Here is a 20,799-nt window from a genome sequence, read left to right as displayed (position 1 = left end):
AGATGTTGAAATATATATTTGAGTCCCTGCAATGTTTAAAAATAATTAAAAAGTTTAAGGTTTTAGTTAATAATAATTTGATTCAAATCGGTGTACATGTATATGACACAGCCAAAAGGTAAAAGCATAGTAGAATCAATGAAACATTTATATGTTGAAGAAAAACTTAAAATGTAAATTTAAGATTAACTATAACAGGACAGGTCAGATGTAACCTGAAAGGTGGCTGGGAGGAAATAAAGAGGTGACCTTGCAAATTTTGGAAACAGAAAAGGATGCATCCTCTATTTCAATACTTCAGATGGGGAATGGAACATTTTTTTTTATCAGTAACAGTGTCTTTATGCATATGTCATATTTACTTCTATTGTCATTCTTCTTTGGTTTCAAACTTCATTTCGATGTTTCAGGTCACAAATGAGCATCTTCTGTTTGTCAGTTTGGCATGTAGAACGACCATAAACGAGACTGATGGTTTTGATATATTAGCTTTTGCAGATTTTCTCTGGGCTTTTCGGATTATACCATGCACTCTCCTTATCACAAAAAAAACACATTTAAAATAGCTGTTTCTTAACACGATTAATTGTGAAATTCGTGATTTATCATGTATTTCAATGATTATGATAATATCTTGTAATCAGCTGATACTACTACTAAAGGGTGTTTAAGGACCTTGATTACCAATGAGGGTCTCACACTGTTGTTATTCAATGTTCATGTATGGCTTTAAGTCGGTATGGGAGTCTAAAATAAAAATGATAGAATTTGTTCATACTTTGCCAAAACGTAGTATCTATTGATATATGTTCAAAAATATGATAAAAATGATAGGTCACCGCGCATTTTCTAAAGCTACAGGTTGTGACAAAATGACACGTTTTATATGGATTATACAGGAAAAGACACCATTTAGTGATTAGACACTAAACAAGATGATAGAATTGTAAAATAAATTAGGAAAAGAGGGACGAAAGATACCAAAGGGACAGTCAAACTCATAAATCTAAAACAAACTGACAACGCCATGGCTAAAAATGAAAAAGACAAACAGAAAAACAAAAGTACACACGACACAACATAGAAAAGATAGCTTTCAGACAATGCTTTGGGAATATCAAAAGAAAAGATACGGTCACCGTACGTTTTTTCCGGCTAAAATACAAAATAGGAAAATTCCACGAAGAATCCTTCAGAAAACGCACTGTTTTAGAGTTACCTCGCCTTAAAATGACAATTCAAAAACATTTAAAAACAAACAAAATTAATCAACATTTGTAAAAATATTAATATTTATAAGTTATATTCTTATAAATTGGTTCTTTTAAATGAAAATGCACATTAAATATCTGCATTCCTGTATCAAATTTTGCTAATTTGATAGAAAATGAGGACCTTAGATTCTCTGTTTTTTACAATCCAAAGATGGCGGAAGACACCCATACCACCAATACCAGACGACAAATGCAACATAGAAATCCTCAAAGATTATACGTGTTATAATGACACAATAAATAAATCAGTAGATTTATCGAGAACCATAATCTAGGACAGCATGTTTTTACCTTCTGTTTTGAAAAAAACCCACCTCAAGACAAATTGATTTATATGTGTCTAGATTTTGATTCATGTTTCATATATCATATCTCTGTTGTCATCAATTTGTGCTTCAAACTTCATTTTATTGTTTGTTTCAAGTGAGTCATTAAAAGCTTCTATTCTTCAGTTGGACATGTAAACGACAATAATATGGACTGATAATCAACTTATTCTTCAGGGAAACCTTTTAATTGGTTATTAAAGGTACCAGGATTATAATTTAGTACGCCAGACGCGCGTTTCGTCTCAGTGACGCTCATATCAAAATATTTAAAGTCAAACAAGTACAAAGTTGAAGAGCATTGAGGATCCAAATTAAATTCCAAAAAGTTGTGCCAAATACGGCTAATTGACGTTAATTGCAGTTGTGCGACTGTCATACAAGTAAGAGGCTTAGATAGCTATAAAACCAGGTTTAATCCATCATTTCTACATACGAAAATGTCTGTACCAAGTCAGGAATGTGGCACTTGTTATCCATTCGTTTCATGTGTTTAAGCTTCTTTTTTTTGTCATTTGATTAGGTACTTTCCGTTTTTAATTTTCCTCGGAGGTCGATAATTTTATGATTAACTTCTTAAAAATTTCTTTATTAAATGATAGGAACGATGTACTAAAATTAAATACAGGTGTGGTAAATGTGAATGAGACCATAACAGGCATATAAAAAAAGTTCCATGATCTCACTCAATATGTCATTGAACAATAAGGAAATTAATACTATAAATAGAAATTATATGTATTCATTTGTTGTTACAAAGAAAAGCTTTCAATGTTTTCTCCAGGGTCCTCTATGAAAGAAAATGCCAAATCCCTGATAAGAACGTACTCCTGGGACATAATATATTGATCCTATTCCAGGTATATTAACATAACTAAATATCTTATTTAAGGGTAATAGTTTAGCAAAATTGTGAACATGATTTGGAAACTTCCCGATTTAAAATATATAAAAATATCCCCTAAATATTGATCAATCTAATTCAGCTGTAAAAAGTTTTGCAGGGGTTATGAACTTAATTATGACCTGAGATTTTCTTTTTCAATGCAGATCACGGTCGACCTGCATTTTCATCTTCAATGGTTGACAGCTGTAGCAGTAATGAGGGCGGAGGGTAACAACCATAAGTCTCGATTGAACGCGTCAAACAAAGAAAAGGGGTTCCAAACCTCGAAACATTGACTCTTATTCATATATATTTTTTTAATATGAAAATGTAGTGGTAATTTTGTCGGCTTTGGCACAATATTCTTTTAGGTGCATTTATACCGGCTCTGGCAAATTAACATCCTTCGCCGCGAAACTTGCCACATGCACTTGTTTCTAACCATGGGAAGGTCGACCATCCCTTCGCGGGACCTTAAACAAATAGAAACCAGTGCGCGCCTGTGACAATTCAGTTCTGCAGCATGTTTTGACAATATTATAGATTCTGTGCTTCTTGTTATTTCAAATGCGTACGTCATTCATAAATGTACTATTTACCCGGACGGTAGTTGCAAGATAAAAACTGAAGTACATAAACATTTAATGATGCAGTAGATGGATTTGTGGGTTTCAAGTGTACCATGTACATGATGTACACAACAGAACTTTATAGCACCTTAACTGGATTGGTTTTTTTTTATTGTGCTTATGTGCTCAAGTTTTCATAAATTTTAAAGTCCTTGTTGTATCACGATGTATCACGTTTCCAAAAAGGCACTGGCTACGGTTACATGGAAATGTAACAAAAAAAAAAGTGATAAAAATATTATTGTTACATTGGAGACTAAATGCCGGAATGCATTGACGGGGTAAGGAACCGATTAATTACGAATGCAACAATATTTGTTGAGGCTACGGTTACATTGCGTTATTGTTACATGAAAAACAGCAATGCACGATAGGTACCTAATAATAAGAGTTGAAGACAGTTATTCGATATTACACAACATACAATTATTGTATACAATTTCTTTAATTTTTTATTTACAACGACAGTTTCTACATATCAAGTAAGTGGTTTTTTTTGGAGAATGTTTAAGTCCGACAAATTGTTGATGAAACCACTACAAGCAATATTCGTATATATATATGGATATAGGTTAAAAAAAAAGAAGGGGGAATTAACTTTGGTTTGGGCGAGCTCCATCTGATTTTGAAACGAAATTACGTCCTCCAATGTCCATCCATACATGTATACAGAAGTTCACAGTTAGCAAACTTTGCTTTTGGTGATAATTTTTTTAGAACTGCGTTTGTATAGGTGTATGAAATTTGTCACGGTCTTGATATTGTGCCAGTTTCGTTTCTAACGCATCCCAAGTTTTGAATTTTTCACCGAAAACAAAATTGGCAATAGGAATCTCTTCATCCATTGTTTAAATTATAATGACAGCCATAAGAGTAGGTGTGCAGTTTTAAAAATACTTAGAAGTGAACACTTTTATCTTCCCGAGTTCCCAACAGCAAACCATTGGACTATTATATTTTTCGCCTTTGGCACTTCTAATCTGAAGTAGTATCTTTAAGAACATCAAAACCATTAATACGTTAAACTATTTAAACACCTTGTTGAATAATAATATTTGTTATTAAAGTCATAAGAAACCTCAAATCAAAAAAATAATGCATATGTTTTTTTATAACTCAATGGATAGTTTTCATTATAAAATTTTTTTTAATTTATTCATATTTAGAAGAAGTTTACTTTCTTTTAATTGCTTCAATTCCCCCGACATATTTTCCGTATGCAAAGTGACCTCAGTGTGACACATCTCGTAAAAATCCGGTGATCACAATACGCATGGATGTCCTTAAAATAAACTATTATCTGAATTTTAATTTCCATGCTTTTTTGTTGAATTTTTGTCGATTGTTGACAAACAGGTGACAATCGTTAAACTTCGGCTTCTAAACACGGAACTTTAATTATCTGCCATATTTTCACAAAAGCACTGACCGATTGAAAAATAAATTGACGATTGTACGAAATTTATGCGAAAAAATTGATAAAATCGTGCACAAAAGACTAAGTTTATGATGTTTGAATGCATCGGTTCACGAATTGGAATAACATTATTTTTCACCGGTCACTCGTTTCATATGACTTTAATCCTCATTCCAAGTATTATTAAGTACATATGAAAGAATTGAGCAATAAAAGTAAAGAAGATTTAAGTTTTTTTTTTTAAATCTAGCGTTCATTGTACATTGCTGTTTGCTGTGTAACAATAACGCAATGTAACCGTAGCTTCAATAAGTATTGGTACATTCGTAATTAATCGGTTCCTTTCCCAACTTTGCATTCCGGCAATTAGTCTCCAATGTAACTTGACAATAACATTTCTAGTATTGTTACATTTCTATATAACCGTAGCCAGTGCCTTCCAAAAATGCACGCATATATAGCCGTCCTTTTCAAAAACCTGCTTTAAAAAAGTTTTACTCTTCATATGAGTTGAACATATTGATTACGTTTATTTCAAGCTTTTTTTTTTACAACAAAGTATGGTCTTCCAGCTTCGACGTCAAACTGAAGTTTTAATAAAAAAAAAAAAGAAGATTCTAAACATGACCGACAACATAGCAAAGGGACAGCAAACTACGATATTTAATTGCTTCTTCCCGGAGCCGACAAAATAGCCACGGCCAGATGTAAAACAATGCATACGAAAAGTACATTATTACGGACTAGTTGAATAGCTCTGCATGGTAGCATGGATGGAGGCGATAACATACGGACACATAAAAACACATCAGCTTACATTTCTACAATTTAATCAGACAAAGAATGACGTCAAAAACATAAATACAAGATACTGGCAAAAGGAGAACAACTCTCTCTTTCACACAGAAACATAATCCGACCATACATACTGATACATAACATGCAATAAATCGTGATGCTACACACATAAATGGATTTGTCTTTTCTGATAATATTTAATTTTACGTATATTAGAATCATATTAAATAGTAACTGTATGTGGCAATAATATCGGGTCTCTTTCCGGAGACACATTTCTTATTGTTACTTTCTGCGGGTAATCGTAGCCAGTGCCTTTAAAATTCACGTGCATCTATAATTAGCGATTGACGGCTAAAAGTGTAATAATAGTGTGGTTTTAATTGCATCTTTAGAAAATATTTAACATTTTAGATACTATCAGCAATTTTATCTAATACTCTTAAAATCGTATCATTGACATGAAATGAGATTAGATAATAATTATAGGCACTGGCTACGGTTACATGGAAATGTAACAATAATAAAAATATTATTGTTACATTGGAGACTAAATGCCGGAATGCATGGTTGGGTGAGGACCTGATTAATTACGAATGTAACAATAACTATTGAGGCTACGGTTACATAGCGTTATTGTTACATGAAAAACAGCAATGTACAATGGGGACTTGTAATATGTACTAAATAATAAAAGTTTAAGACATTTATTTTATATTTACAATACATACAATGTCTTTATTTTTTTTTATTTACAATGACAGTTTATAAATATCCAGTAAGTGGTTTTTGGAGCATGTTTAAGTCCGACACATCATTTTGACGAATCCACTCCAAGCAGCCATCACACACCAGTAATAAGGGGGCAGGACCTTTTTCGGGATGCGGGATCGGGTGTTTTTTTAAGCTCGGGATATCGAGATTGATCTTTCGGGATGTCGGGATTTTATTTTTTTTTAATTCGGGACCTCGGGACTTCATGTTTTTAAGCCCGGGATTTCGTGATCAGGACCCCTCCTACCCTCCGCTGTGAACGTCTGTATCGCATACCGTGCAATTCAATTCTGCGATATTCCTTTTAGAAGATAAGGAAATCTTTAATGTTACAAATGGAAGTTTTTAACGACCTTAACTGGCTATACAGCCCTTGCACGGTCGGTCTTTAATGTTTGCCATGCTTTCGGTGAGAAATACTATTTTACTCTCGCAATGTTGATATTCTCATCCGATCTTTTGGTTGAAAGCATGTGGTGTAGTTTCACGTTGTCTTTCAATATGATTGCATTGCCGTCCATTACGGATGTTAGGTTTACCTCAGATTTCAGTATCCAACTTAGCAGTTAACAAATTTGCTTCAGTTGATGTATCAATTTTTTAGAGTTGCTTTTGTATAGAGCTATAGCTATAGAGCTGTATGAAATTTGTGTCTTGATATTGTTTCATTTTTGTTTCAAACGCATCCCAAGTTTTTCATCCAAAAACTAAGTTGGTAAAATAAATCTCTTCATCCATTGTTCAAAGTATATAATGACAGTAATAAGAGAAGGTGTGCAGTTAAATACTTCAAAAAAGTGAACACTTTATCAGCCCCAGTTCTCAAAAACAAACTATATTTTTCGCATTAATTTTGACACTGCTAATCTGAGGTATTTTTATTACCTTTAAGATTAATATGTAAAACAACTTAAACATCATTTGTATAATAATAATACTTATTAATTATCACTATTACAAGTATTAATTAGTACATATGAAAGAATTAAGCAACACAGCTAAAGAAGATTTAAATTTGATAAATTTAGCGTACATTGCTGTTTTTCATGTAACAATAACACAATGTAACCGTAGCCTCAATAATTATTGTTACATTCGTAATTAATCGGTTCCTTGCCCAACTTTGCATTCCGGCAATTAGTCTCCGATGTATCAATAATATTTTTATTATTGTTACATTTCCATGTAACCGTAGCCAGTGCCATAATTATATATATATATCTACTTTCACTTTCAGACATTTCCCGGGAAATCACACACATGACTCCATTATCCACCAATGAAAAGTGTAGTTTTGTTTCAGGATTGAAAAGTTCCAAGCTACAGGAACATTGTATTCCAGACTTAAAAACACAGATATCAAAGACAACACGGTGCTTTTAAATCTATATTTAATAAATCAAACACGGAAGATGTAAAAGCTTGCTACTAAACTGTTGGTAAGTTCTTTATGAAATGACAGAACATGTGTCGTGTGTTGTTGTGCAGAGCCAGAGGGCAGAGCCAGAGGAAATATTCGATTATTTGTTTGGGAAAGAAGATCATATAAAAAGTTTACGATTACAATAAATATTTTAATAGACAATGTTGTATTATGTGCAGAACATGTATTGAATTCCTTTCTCGTATTTCTATATTGAACAACAAAATCTAGTTTCACTTTCACTTTTATATTGATTTTTTTGAAAATCCTCAGCCATTCCAACAGAGAACTGCTACATTCAGAGTTCGCGAAAAGTGTCAGTCCTCAGGATTTTACCACCAAAATTTTGCATAGGACTGACACAATTTTAGTATTTTTCAATAGAATTAACAGTGAGGACCAGTAGATTTTCTTCAAGGACCACCAGGGAAAAAAAGATTTCGCGAACTCTGTACATTGCAACCCATGAGCTCCCCATGATGATGAGTTGATTTAGATTAGGCCTAAAGGTTATTTGATATTAAATATTTGTATATGATTTATAGGCCTGCAGACCATGGACACCATGTGTAAAGCAAAATATTGTCCTATGAAATATTGTACCACAAGACTATTTCATAACTATGTATCATGAAATATTGTCCTCGTCTATTGAAAAATGTCAGGAGAAGGACAAATTTTCATTGTGGGGAGGTTATATTTTGAGTGAATTGAGACAATAATATTTCACAGATGAATGCTATGAATTTTTATACGACCGCAAAATTTGAAAAATTTTTCGTCGTATATTGCTATCACGTTGGCGTCGTCGTCGTCGTCGTCGTCGTCGTCGTCATCGTCGTCGTCGTCGTCGTCCGAATACTTTTAGTTTTTGCACTCTAACTTTAGTAAAAGTGAATGGAAATCTATGAAATTTTAACACAAGGTTTATGACCACAAAAGGAAGGTTGGTATTGATTTTGGGAGTTTTGGTCCCAACATTTTAGGAATTAGGGGCCAAAAAGGGCCCAAATAATCATTTTCTTGGTTTTCGCACTATAACTTTACTTTAAGTTAATAGAAATCTATGAAATTTTGACACAAGGTTTATGACCACTAAAGAACGGTTGGGATTGATTTTGGGAGTTTTGGTTTCAACAGTTTAGGAATTAGGGGCCAAAAAAGGGCCCAAATAAGCATTTTTCTTGGTTTTCGCACCATAACGTTAGTATAAGTAAATAGAAATCTATGATATTTAAACACAAGGTTTATGACCATAAAAGGAAGGTTGGTATTGATTTTGGGAGTTTTGGTCCCAACAGAATAAGGGGCCCAAAGGGTCCAAAATTAAACTTTGTTTGATTTCATCAAAATTGAATAATTGGGGTTCTTTGATATGCCGAATCTAACTGTGTATGTAGATTCTTAACTTTTGGTCCCATTTTTAAATTGGTCTACATTAAGGTCCAAAGGGTCCAAAATTAAACTTAGTTTGATTTTGACAAAAAATGAATCAGTTAGGTTCTTTGATATGCTGAATCTAAAAATGTACTTAGATTCTTGATTATTGGCCCAGTTTTCAAGTTGGTCCAAATCGGGGTCCAAAATTAAACTTTGTTTGATTTTATCAAAAATTGAATAAATGGGGTTCTTTGATATACCAAATCTAACTGTGTATGTAGATTCTTCATTTTTTTGAGAGGATTAATATTCAACAGCATAGTGAATAGCTCTAAGAGAAAACAAAAATTTTAAGTTCATTAGAACACATTCATTCTGTGTCAGAAACCTATGCTGTGTCAACTATTTAATCACAATCCAAATTTAGAGCTAAATCCAGCTTGAATGTTGTGTCCATACTTGCCCCAACCGTTCAGGGTTCAACCTCTACGGTCGTATAAAGCTACGCCCTGCGGAGCATCTGGTTACATGTTGTTATTGTGGGCTAAAATATAAAAAAACTGTGATAACATATGTATGTAACATGTTTCAAAGGGAAAATATACAACCTTTATTTTGTTAATTTTTTCTCAAGTTCTATTGATATTATAATTTTCTTTAAGTATACTAATCTTTGCAAAGATATAACAGCTCATAGTTTACCAATCATGCATAGTACACCTATGTTATTACAGAAAATATATTCCTGCAATAACCAAAGGGTGTTATTACAGCTTCTCTATATCACTGTAAAGGCTTTGCTCTGACTTGCATAACAATGTATTTCAATTCATTGTGCATAATAATGTATTTCAATTCATTGTAAGAAATAATGATCAGAGCTTGTAATGAGGCACTGTGCAAGATTCCAAGTGTCTCATTTACTCTCATATAGTAAGTTACATGCTTGTAATAACTATATATAAAAGCCTTGTCTCATTGATTTACCATGGTTGATCAAAATTGTATTAATGGAATTAGAAAATTAGTTATCAAGGTAATATATTAAGCTACTGTGCAGAATTCCTAAGTGCTCATTAAAGATAAGATATTTATGATATATTTAACTGATATTGATAACAAACATATGTTATTACAGATAAAGGAAAAAAAGAGTAGACAACTCATGACAGTATCTGTAATAACACATGCATGTTATTTTTCTCTGATAACTTATTCAAGTTAGACCCTTGACTGATTAAAATATCCAAGATAATATCTAAAATCAGCAAAATTTCCTTAAAATTGCCAATTCAGGGGCAGCAACCCAACAAACAGTTGTCTGATTTGTCTGAAAATTTCAGGGCAGATTGATTTTTTTTATAGTGTAAACATTTGACTACAATTTCAAGAGGTAATTTCTTCTCAGTTTTCAGAAGGGCAAATAAAAATCTGGAAGTTTCTTACTTTATTTTCACAGAGAAACTAATATATTATAATAGTGCAACTAGATATGATACACTTAAACAGCTTTGAATTTGAACTGTTTAATATAATGGTATAATTAGTAATTAATTACCAATAGTTGAGACAACACACCCACCCACCCACAGTGACGCCCTCCCCACTACAAAAAAAATAATTTCAATTAATAATATACAACTACATTTTAGACAATTACATTTATTATTAAACCTGTTGCAGTGGTTTTGACAATGAAACAAGCTAAAACTAACCTAACATCAAAAGCACATTGTTTTGTATCGTACTGAGTTAGGAAATATTTCAAGTAAAAGTAGGACCTGGAGTTTAGTATGTTTAGGTTGTGGACCTTTGAGTTTGGAGTGTTAAAGGTCCTTACCTTCCAGTACCAAACGTTAATTTGAACCCCTGACAAAGACATTATTTCATAATGGAATATTGTCCAGGACAATATTCATTATGAAATACTGTCAGTGGACAATATTTCATTATGAAATACTGTCAGTTGACAATATTTGATATGAAATTTTGTCGGACAGACAATACTTCATGGGGGACAATATTTTATGTTACACATGCAACACACATTATGACATGCATGAAATCTTATGTCTATAATCTAATTAATTTGTAAAACGTTTGTAATAGCCCAGTATTTTCTTAATAAATTTATGTATTTACAAAGTACATTATTTTTTTGGGGGGTTCATATAAGACTATGATGTTGTGGTCGTCTGCGTTGTTGTCTATGTCATGGTCTGCTCTGTCGTCGTTGTTGTCATCATCATCGTCGTTTTCGTCAAATGACACATTTGGTTTTTTGACAAAAACTTAGTCTTAATGAATTGATCTCAATGAAATTTTACAACAAGGCTCAATACCTCAAAAGGACATGAAGGAAGATTGGGATTGATTTTGAGGGTTAATGGTACCAACAGTTTCGGATAAAGGGTCCAAAAACCCATTTTTGTAATGTAGTTTCTTGACAATATATACTTGTGTGTGTATTATTTGTATGGATTTGACATTGTACCAAAAGGTTCCATATCACAAAGGGAAGGCTGTGATTGAGTTTGGGGATAATTGCTTCAGGATGGGGTTCAAAAAGTTTGGGAGTTTGTTTTTTCCTCAATTTTTTTTAAACATTGTTAAAGGGGTTCATATATTTTTTTTCATTTTTTATTTAATTTCAAATTTTTTGTTCAGTTTTTAAAAGAAATCTGTGCAATAGATTTTAAAAATCTTTGCCCACATTTATTTTGTGTAAGAAACCTATATTATGTCCAAAAATTTGATCACAATCCAAATAAAGACAGTATCAAGCTTAAATATTGTGTCAAAATTTGCCCAAACTGTTCAGGGTTTCGACATCTGCAGTTGTTTCAGGCTGGGCTCATCAAAGGATTTTATACATTAAGTCACAGCACTTGAGAAGACTTGTATAGCTTTTTCTTTTCTTTTCTTTTTAGAATGAGCAAAAATATTTCAAGCATACATGTATGAGTTATCAGTTTTGAAAAGACTATATTTAAAGTGTCTTAATTTGTTACAGTTACTTTGGCACCAAAATGCATAGCCCTTGATTCTGAAAAAAAAAATGTTCAGCGACAAGTGAGGGCCTGTGTCAAAATTGTAAACCATTACTCCTAGCTAGTAAAACATGAAATTTATCTTCTAATTGCATTTTTTTTCACACATTTTATGCAACTTATTTTTAATTGATTGATTTTCATGTCTACCTTGTTTAATCAGGAGTTTTTTTTTCAGGTAGAAGGTCATGAACTAAGATGAAATGCACAAATTTATCCTGTGGAGCTGAGATTCCTGCAGGAGCAAGATTCTGCACTGGATGTGGTACTGAAGTGCAGACTCCAGTTCCTGTCAAGACAACACTTTGTCCATCTTGTGATAAAATTGTAGCGGAAGGATCCAAATTCTGTCAGAGCTGCGGATGGAAAATTGACCCTGCTCTATTTATTGACAGAGTTTGCTGTGGTACTAAAAAAGACGGACAGAAGTGTAACGCAGTGTTGACTTCTGGAACCAGATTCTGTCCATCTTGTGGTACACCTCAAGACACATCTAATACACCTAATACAATTAGTAAGTTGATAGTTTCACTGCATATTTTGAATCAATCAGTTATTACTGTGGTAAATGGCAATGCAATGTATTGCATGTAAGCTGACCAATTAAGTCGTGATATGTTTTGGTTGTTGTTTGTTTGCAAATACCTTGAATTTTCAATTCAGATATAACATGTACAATGATGTATAAATACAATGTACATATACTTCTTTTTATAGTTTTTTGAAATTAAAAAAAAATCTTTTAAAACCCTATAAATTTCAAAAAAACTTTCTTATATGTACATTTTTATGCTACACCCACGATCATGTGTCAACAATAGCATTTACAGTCATAGCTATTGTATTTTAGAATAAAATATGATATTTAAAATACCTTACTATTGTTGTTAGCCATTTTAGCCACTCAAAATAATGGATTCTGATGCAACTTACATGTTAGGTAGTTGTTATATGTTGAATAAACTCAAAGTTATTATCACACTTTTCACTGCTATTATACTCAACAGAATGATTTCAGACTTGGTCACCAGTTGAATAGTATCCCTTACAAAGCTGGAGAAGCTTATTGTTTTTATTCTATTTCTTTTTATTATTATTATTCTTACCCATTTATTTCAGATGAAGATGCTTTACCAGGAGATGCACTATTAAAACTAGATTTACAAATTACTCAACAGAAAGTAGACAGCCTAGATAAAACCACCTCTTGCATCAAGGAGGAACATGGCAGTTCAGGATCTGATCAACTGAGTTCAGGATCTAGCAGCCCTGAAATTTGGGAACCTCCAACCATCCCTCTGGTGTCTATCGATAATAAAACCGAATCTGTAACAGGTAAGTTAAAAAAGTGACAGTTCAACTAAATAAATGTGACACAACTGCATTGTAATGTGATGTTTATTGATATTGCCTTATACTTTTGAGTATTGTTTACAGGTTCCATCTAGAAAAAAATCTAGGCAGTAAGATCAAAGACAAAATATACAAGTTGCTGATCATTGATAAATTGATGCGGATTGTAGTGTTTCATGACTTCTTTGTCTTATATTTTTGGACTTTCACATCCTCTATATGATCTTGACACGACAGGGAAATCACAGGGAAAATGTCCAAATTGCTAAAAAGGTGGCAACAGAACATTAAAAAACATTCAGAAAAAATCCATATTGAGGTAGATATAGCAACTCATTATATTATAATGTAGTTATTACAGTAAGAAGTTGTACTTTGACAAAAAACTGTTTTATTTCTTATAGAAATTGTACAGCAGGCTGGTAGCCAAATGAGTCTTGCTAAGATTGAACTGGATGTTCCCAGGAATACCACTGATGAACAAGATGTGAAGGCTATAGAAACTGGTGACAATTTGGGACTGACTGATCAACTGAGTAATGAACCACAAGAAAGTTGTAAAGATGATCCAGTAGACCAGGAAAGTCCAGGGCTAACAGATCACCAGACTAGTGAGCCACAGAATAGTGGTCAAGGGTTAAAAGATCAACTGATTAGCAAACAACAAGATAGTGAACTGATTGGTCCTGGGCAGATAGATCCACAGACTGGTGAGCCAGTCTGTAATGGAAGTTTTAGTCCCATCGACAATGAAAGTCCAGGATTGAGAGATCAAGAAAGTAGTGGCTCAGACAGCAATGAACATGCTGGGCCAGAAGATAAGACAAGCTCAAATCTGGCAGATAAAAAAACTGTTGAACCGGATGTCAGTAAACTTTCTGGTGCAGTAGACCAGGGATGTGGAGGGATGACAGATCAAAAGAGCAGTGAATCACAAGGTATTGGACTGTATGGTTAAAATACAAGGGAAAGTGTTCTGAATGATGAAAAGATATAAATATGGAGTTTTACAAATTCCTTTTTCTTTTAATTAAGACTTGACTTAGCAGTCTGTGTGATTTATAATAGGGTATTATATACAATTTTTTCTTTAAATTTTTAGCTCACCTGGCCTAAATTTTTACCAATTTTTTGTAAATTTTTGTAATCTTTTACAAAAATCTTCTCCTCTGAAACTACTGGGCCAAATTTAATCAAACTTGGCCACAATCATCATTGGAGTATCTTGTTTTAAATGTGTGGCGTGACCCAGCCAACCAACCAAGATGGCCGCCATGGCTAAAAATAGAACATAGGGGTAAAATGAGATTTTGGCTTATAACTCTGAAACCAAAGCATTAAGAGCTTTCCTGACATGGGGTTAAATTGTTTATCAAGTCCAGATCTACTGCCCTGAAATTTTCAGACAAATTGGACAATAGGTTGTTGGGTTGCTGTCCCTGAATTGGCAATTTTAAGGAAATTTTGCAGTTTTTGGTTAATATCTTGAATATTATTATAGATAGAGATAAACTGTGAACAGCAATAATGATCAGCAAAGTAAGATCTACAAATAAGTTAACATGACCAAAACGGTCAGTTGACCCCTTAAGGAGTTATTGCTCTTTATAGTAATTTTTTACCAATTTTTTGTAAATTTTTGTAATCTTTTACAAAAATCTTCTCCTGAAACTACTGGGCCAAATTTAACCATACTTGGCCACAATCATCATTGGGGTATCTAGTTAAAAAAATGTGTGGTGTGACCTGGCCAACCAACCAAGATGGCCACCATGGCTAAAAATGGAACATATAGGGGGTAAAATGTAGATTTTGGCATATAACTCTGAAACCGAAGCATTTAGAGCAAATCTGATGAGGGTCAAAATGTTTATTAAGTTAAGATATATCTGACCTGAAATTTTCAGACAAATCGGACAACTGGTTGTTGGGTTGCTGCCCCTGAATTGGTAATTCTTAAGGAAATTTTGACGTTTTTGGTTATTATCTTGAATATTAATGTAGATAGAGATAAACTGTAATCAGCAATAATGTTCAGCAAAGTAAGATCTACAAATAAATCACATGACAAAAATGGTCAGTTGACCCCATAACGAGTTACAGCCCTTTACAGTCAATTTTTAACAATTTTCATAAATTTTGTAAATTTTTGTATAAATTTTTAACAAATTATTTTCCTCTGTAACTAATGAAAGTTCATTAAAGATGAAGATAATTATAAGTAGCAAGAATGTTCAGTAAAGTAAGATCTACAAACACATCACCATCACCAAAACACAATTTTGCCATTAATCCATCTGTGTCTTTTGTTAAATATGCACATAGACCAAGGTGAGCGACACAGGCTCTTAAAAGCCTCTAGTTTCTTATGTTAGACATGTTAGAAGTCAAATAACTAGATGTAATTTTGAAAGATTGATTCAGGATTCTAAAAATTATAAGTCAAAGTAATTCTATCTAAATGTCAAAATGTCAGGATGAGATTTAAAAAAAAGCTTCATATATATATATATACATATATATATCAAGAGAGGCTATTGGAAACACAATCAAGTGGACATTTTTCTGCTTTGACAGAGGGGGAATTAAGTGTTGTCCCTGAACATCTGTCCGTCTATCCTTCTGTTGGTAAGTCCTAAAATTAGTTACCATTCTCTAACTTTAGTTTGGAGCGACTAAATGTTATGAAATTTATACACAATGTTTATTGTATTTTAGCTAAGACTTTCCTTGTTTCCAAACCATAAATAATATATGAAAAGAAAATGTTTAATTAGTTGTTTATATCATGTATATGAAATTTTTTTTATTTTTGATATTTAACATTCTGTCAGATATATTCACTTCAACATGTGTTTTATTCCACATGAATAAGTATACAAAATAAAATCTTTAGATCAAAGACGTGTTAAACAGTTTCTGAAATGTATGTAAAATTCTCCTATTTAAGCTGAAAACATTTTGAGTGACAGTAAAAAACAATCATTGAAAACAGGAGCATCTACAGCAGAAACAGAGATTTCTAAAGATTCTCAAGAAAATAAGAGAGCAAAGGACACAGATGTTACAGAAACAAATCATGAAACAAATGAACCAGTACAAACAGGTAAAGTATATAAAACTTGTTAACTAAATTTCACAATCACAAATTGATGTGTCATCTTAAGAGAACAACCTTGAGTATTTTATAAATAGGTAAAACTGACTGAATCAGTGTAATGACTTCATTAGACAATCAGTTCTTACAGTGGCATTATCAAATAACCATTATGACGTAGGAGATGAACAGAAAATTTATCCATGTAACATGCATGTTTTGTTAGTTAAGTTAACCCTTTCCTCCATGGAATATTTTTTTTACGTACTAGATTCGCATAGGATTTTTCCAATTAAAAATAAATCTTCAGGTTTAAAGTATAAATGCATTGTGAAAACAAATATTTCATAATAAAATTGAAGTCAGATATTCTCATGAATATCCTTTTCATATTGGATACAATTTTTTCCAAGTCCCATGCAGACATTTAGTAGTCAAAGTGTTTCAACTGAGGTACATTTGTACTACACAGGCATCAAAAGGCGACAGTAAGGAGGAAAGGGTTAAAGGTAGTTGTTTGGCAATATTTTCAAATTAACAGTCATCATTCTTGTTCACTGAATACTTCAAGAAGGCCTTGGTTATCATTTATAGAGAGCTGTTACTTTAAGCAGTATTCATAATTCTCATTTTGAGCAAAATATCACATGAAACAAAGATTGAATCAACAATTGATCTCTGAAAAAAATGAATCTTATTATGTTTTTTTTCCATATAAGTCAATGGATTTTCTTTTTAACTTTTCCAATTCTCATATATTCCATACAAAACATTTTGATTTTCCATTTGAAAATTTAGTACTTAGTCATGTTAGTAGATGTTTTCAACTTCACAAACAATTTACAAATTCTTATAATGTTTACAGAAATTCATAATACATTTGTGCCACTTGAATCCTTTACCTTGATTCATCTTTATACATGTTATAAGGAATTGTCTGTCAGAGCAAATCCAAAGAAAAAGAAATGCAACATACCAAAAAAAGATCCAATTAGAATAACTTTTAAAGTGCTAATCAGTGCTAATCAGATTTAAACTTTTTTGGAACATTTTGAATTTAAAGAAATTAAATTTGCTGCGATATAGCTTTTTTGTGCTTAGGCAGCACAAGGTATACATCATCAATCAATGAAATATTTAAGAATCAGACTTGACCAATATGGAGACGAAAATAACAAGTCCTCAGTCTGACATTAGTGACAGTAACGGGAACCAGAACAAAGAAAAGCTAAACAGTTCTACAGAAATGGATAAGCGTATACCTGATGAAAATGATAAACAACAACAAAAAGAGAAAGGTACCTATTCTATTTCATGAAACAGTTCTGAGACGGGTAGGAATTACTTTGGTAGTGTAATAGCTGAATGTCTCTTTTCATATGTATCATATCATATCATATCATATCATACATGTCATATCACCGCTTATAAATGTTCCCCTTTGTGAAACCACCTGAATTTTCCCTAAGGATGTTCGCTTGTCATGTTTTGTTTTTTTTGTCAGATTTTCGGAATCCTCTGGTTTCATTCATTTGAATGCCTTGAAAATTTTTGCCCATTGGCAAACTTTTACATGTATAATTAAAAGCCATCTGTAAAAGTCTTATAATTTTTTTGTTATTTTTTAATAGTTGTTGAGAGCTTGAACTTGTCAATGATAAAGCTATGAAAAATCAGTAGAGAACAATTTCCTGCCAAAATTTCAATGGCTAATATCTCGAAAACAAGCACATTGACCTATATTTTTTTTTTGCTTATTTGGTTCCTGTATTAATCCTCTATCAATATATACAAGTGTTATGAAAAGATTGTTATTTTGAAACTGACTAGCAAACATCCTTAACGTATCTAGTTTAGAATTGTATATGAAGATTTGCTAATCATCAAACAAGGAGGTTGTTGTGAAAAAAAGTTAAAATTATGAGATAATCTGAAGATGTTGCAAATTCCACTCATGGAAATCCTTATCGTTTTTACATCAACATTGAAAGGTCAATATTATAATTTACATATCGTCAATTCTAGGACTGATGTCATTCATTAGTGGAATTGTTTATATGATTTCCATGCAAGTTTCATTTTGTCTGAAACATTTCCTGGTCTTTGCTTTACTGAGTTAATATCCGATTAATGTTCTTGTGTATTAATATTTCATACATGAATTTGTCCAATAAAAAAAGATTAACAATATTTTGAAATTCATCCCTTCCCTACAGAATTTACACAGATAAAGACAAGAGAACCAGATGGGATGCTGAGTTTATCAAACTTACACAGAAGTGGAATTAAAAGAAGTTCTAAACCAGACAGTGCATTTGTAGCAACCAAGAAAAGAAAAGGTTTCCCCTCTACCTTGAAAAGATAATTTTATTTGTTTCGACTGTCATCAATTTTGTGTTTGTTTTTTAAGTTGACAAGTTCACCAGGGCCTGAATTGTACATGTTGTGAGCTACATCCATCACTTAACAGCTGTCATATTCCATTGCTCCTCTTTATTTTATGTGATTGGGGTTTCTGAATTGAATTTAAAGAATTTTTAGACTTTGTTGTAAACATATCATTGTGCCGTCTTTGTGACAAATACTGTAAATTCAGAAATTATTGCAATGTTTTTCTTATTGCAAAAAATGGACATGATTATAATTGCAATAATTTAAACACATTTTTTATATGAATTTCACAAGATTTTTCTCTATATTGCAAAAATTAAAATCGTAATTTAGTCTAAAATTACAAAATTGAAATAATATATGCACGCAATAATTTCTGAGTTTACAGTATGCACACTCTTACTATTTTGTATAATGACATGTACGTGTATGATGCCAGGAGAGTGCTACAGATTTCTTGGAGTCTTATTTTTATACGACCCCAAAACAAATTTTGGGATCGTATAATGGTATGATTTCGTCGTCTGCGTTGTCTACAGAAGCTTCAATACCACTAAATGAAGGTTGGGATTAATTTTGGGGATGATGGTTCCAACTGTTTAGGAAAAAGGGGCCCAAAACAAGCATTTTTCTAGTTTCAGGATAATAAACTTGTGTACAAGTATTTCAATTGCTCTGAAATTATATCACTATGTTTAAAACCACAAGTAGAAGGATTGGATTCATTTTCAGGGTTATGGGGCCAAAGTTTAGGAATTAAGGGCCAAAAAGGGGCCAAAACAAGCATTTTTCTAGTTTCCAGACAATAACTTGTGTGTAATTGTATGGATCTCTCTGAAATTGTACCACAACGTACCATATAACAAAGGGGAGGCTGGGATTAAGATTTGGGTTAATTGCCCAAAATATGTAGGATTTAGGGGCCGAAAAAGGGCCAAAAAGAAGAATGTTTCTAGTTTCCAAACAATCATGACAATTACTTGTGTTTAAGTGTATGGATCTCTCTGAAATTGTACTACAAGGTTCAATACTACAAAAGAAAGCATGGGATTGAGTTTAAGGGTTATTGCTCCAATGGGGGTTTCAAAAAGTGGGGGGTGGGGATTTTTTGTTTACCATTTTTAAAGGGATTCCTTTTTTTTCAAAATTTTTAAAATTTCAAATTTTGAAAAGTTTCAAGAAGAAATATTCAATTGCACAGTATTGTGCAATAGATTTGTTAGATCTTTGACCACATTAATTTTGTGACAAAAACCCATATTATGTAAAAAATTTGATCACAATCCAAATTCAGACAGTATCAAGCTTGAATATTGTGACCAAATTTGCCCCCACTGTTCAGGGTTCAACCACTGGGGTCGTATATAGCTGCGCCCTGCGGAGCACCTGGTTTAATGTTGTTAGAAAAGAGTCTGTAGAATACTATTTTTGTGGTGTCTGTCACCAGGACATAAAACAGTCTGTATAATACTATTTTTGTGGCGTCTTTCACCAGGACATAAAAGAGTCTGTATAATACTATTTTTGTGGCGTCTGTCACCAGGACGTAAAAGTGTCTGTATAAGGCTTAAATTAAAATATTGTTTGTTTGCCCTTTACTGACCGACCCTGTCAATTCGTTCCGCCTGAAAATCTTTTATTTGTATTTACCAGCAAGATTTTATTTTATTTTATCTTTTCGTTCCTACCAAAAATCTTATATTTGTATTTCCCGCTCAAAACTTTTTTACCGGAATCCTCGGGTTTTATCTTTACCGTATAAGGTCTAGTCCGTTTGGTATCTCGTGAGCGTTTGACATGAACACTTGCATATAGAGTTTCAAAGCATTTGTTTGAAATCGATGTTGAACGCTTTGAGAAAACATGATGATATGACGTTAGCTGCGAAAACGTAGCTCTTAAGGTCCTTTTGATGATTTTTGATATTTGCGGACCATAGATCTATGGCAAAAAAAAAATCAAAGGACAATAGAGCTACGTTTTCACAGCTAGATATGACGT

At 32.6% G+C, this 20,799-nt stretch overlaps 1 protein-coding gene across 1 annotated transcript in view; it reads left to right on the top strand.

The window, feature by feature from the left end:
* Positions 1-7,378: 7,378 nt before the first annotated feature.
* LOC139520838 (uncharacterized) overlaps positions 7,379-20,799 on the top strand; it is a 29,131-nt gene continuing 15,710 nt past the window's right edge. The window contains exons 1-7 of the mRNA XM_071313862.1: positions 7,379-7,543; positions 12,136-12,471; positions 13,077-13,292; positions 13,715-14,248; positions 16,261-16,416; positions 17,550-17,705; positions 18,624-18,746. Coding sequence (XP_071169963.1) covers positions 12,156-12,471; positions 13,077-13,292; positions 13,715-14,248; positions 16,261-16,416; positions 17,550-17,705; positions 18,624-18,746 — 1,501 coding nt within the window. The 5' untranslated portion in view covers positions 7,379-7,543; positions 12,136-12,155. The remainder of the gene's footprint in view (positions 7,544-12,135; positions 12,472-13,076; positions 13,293-13,714; positions 14,249-16,260; positions 16,417-17,549; positions 17,706-18,623; positions 18,747-20,799) is intronic.

This window comes from Mytilus edulis, chromosome 1 (assembly GCF_963676685.1).
Source record: "Mytilus edulis chromosome 1, xbMytEdul2.2, whole genome shotgun sequence".
NCBI lineage: Eukaryota > Metazoa > Mollusca > Bivalvia > Mytilida > Mytilidae > Mytilus > Mytilus edulis.
This window is presented reverse-complemented; position numbering and strand designations above follow the sequence as displayed.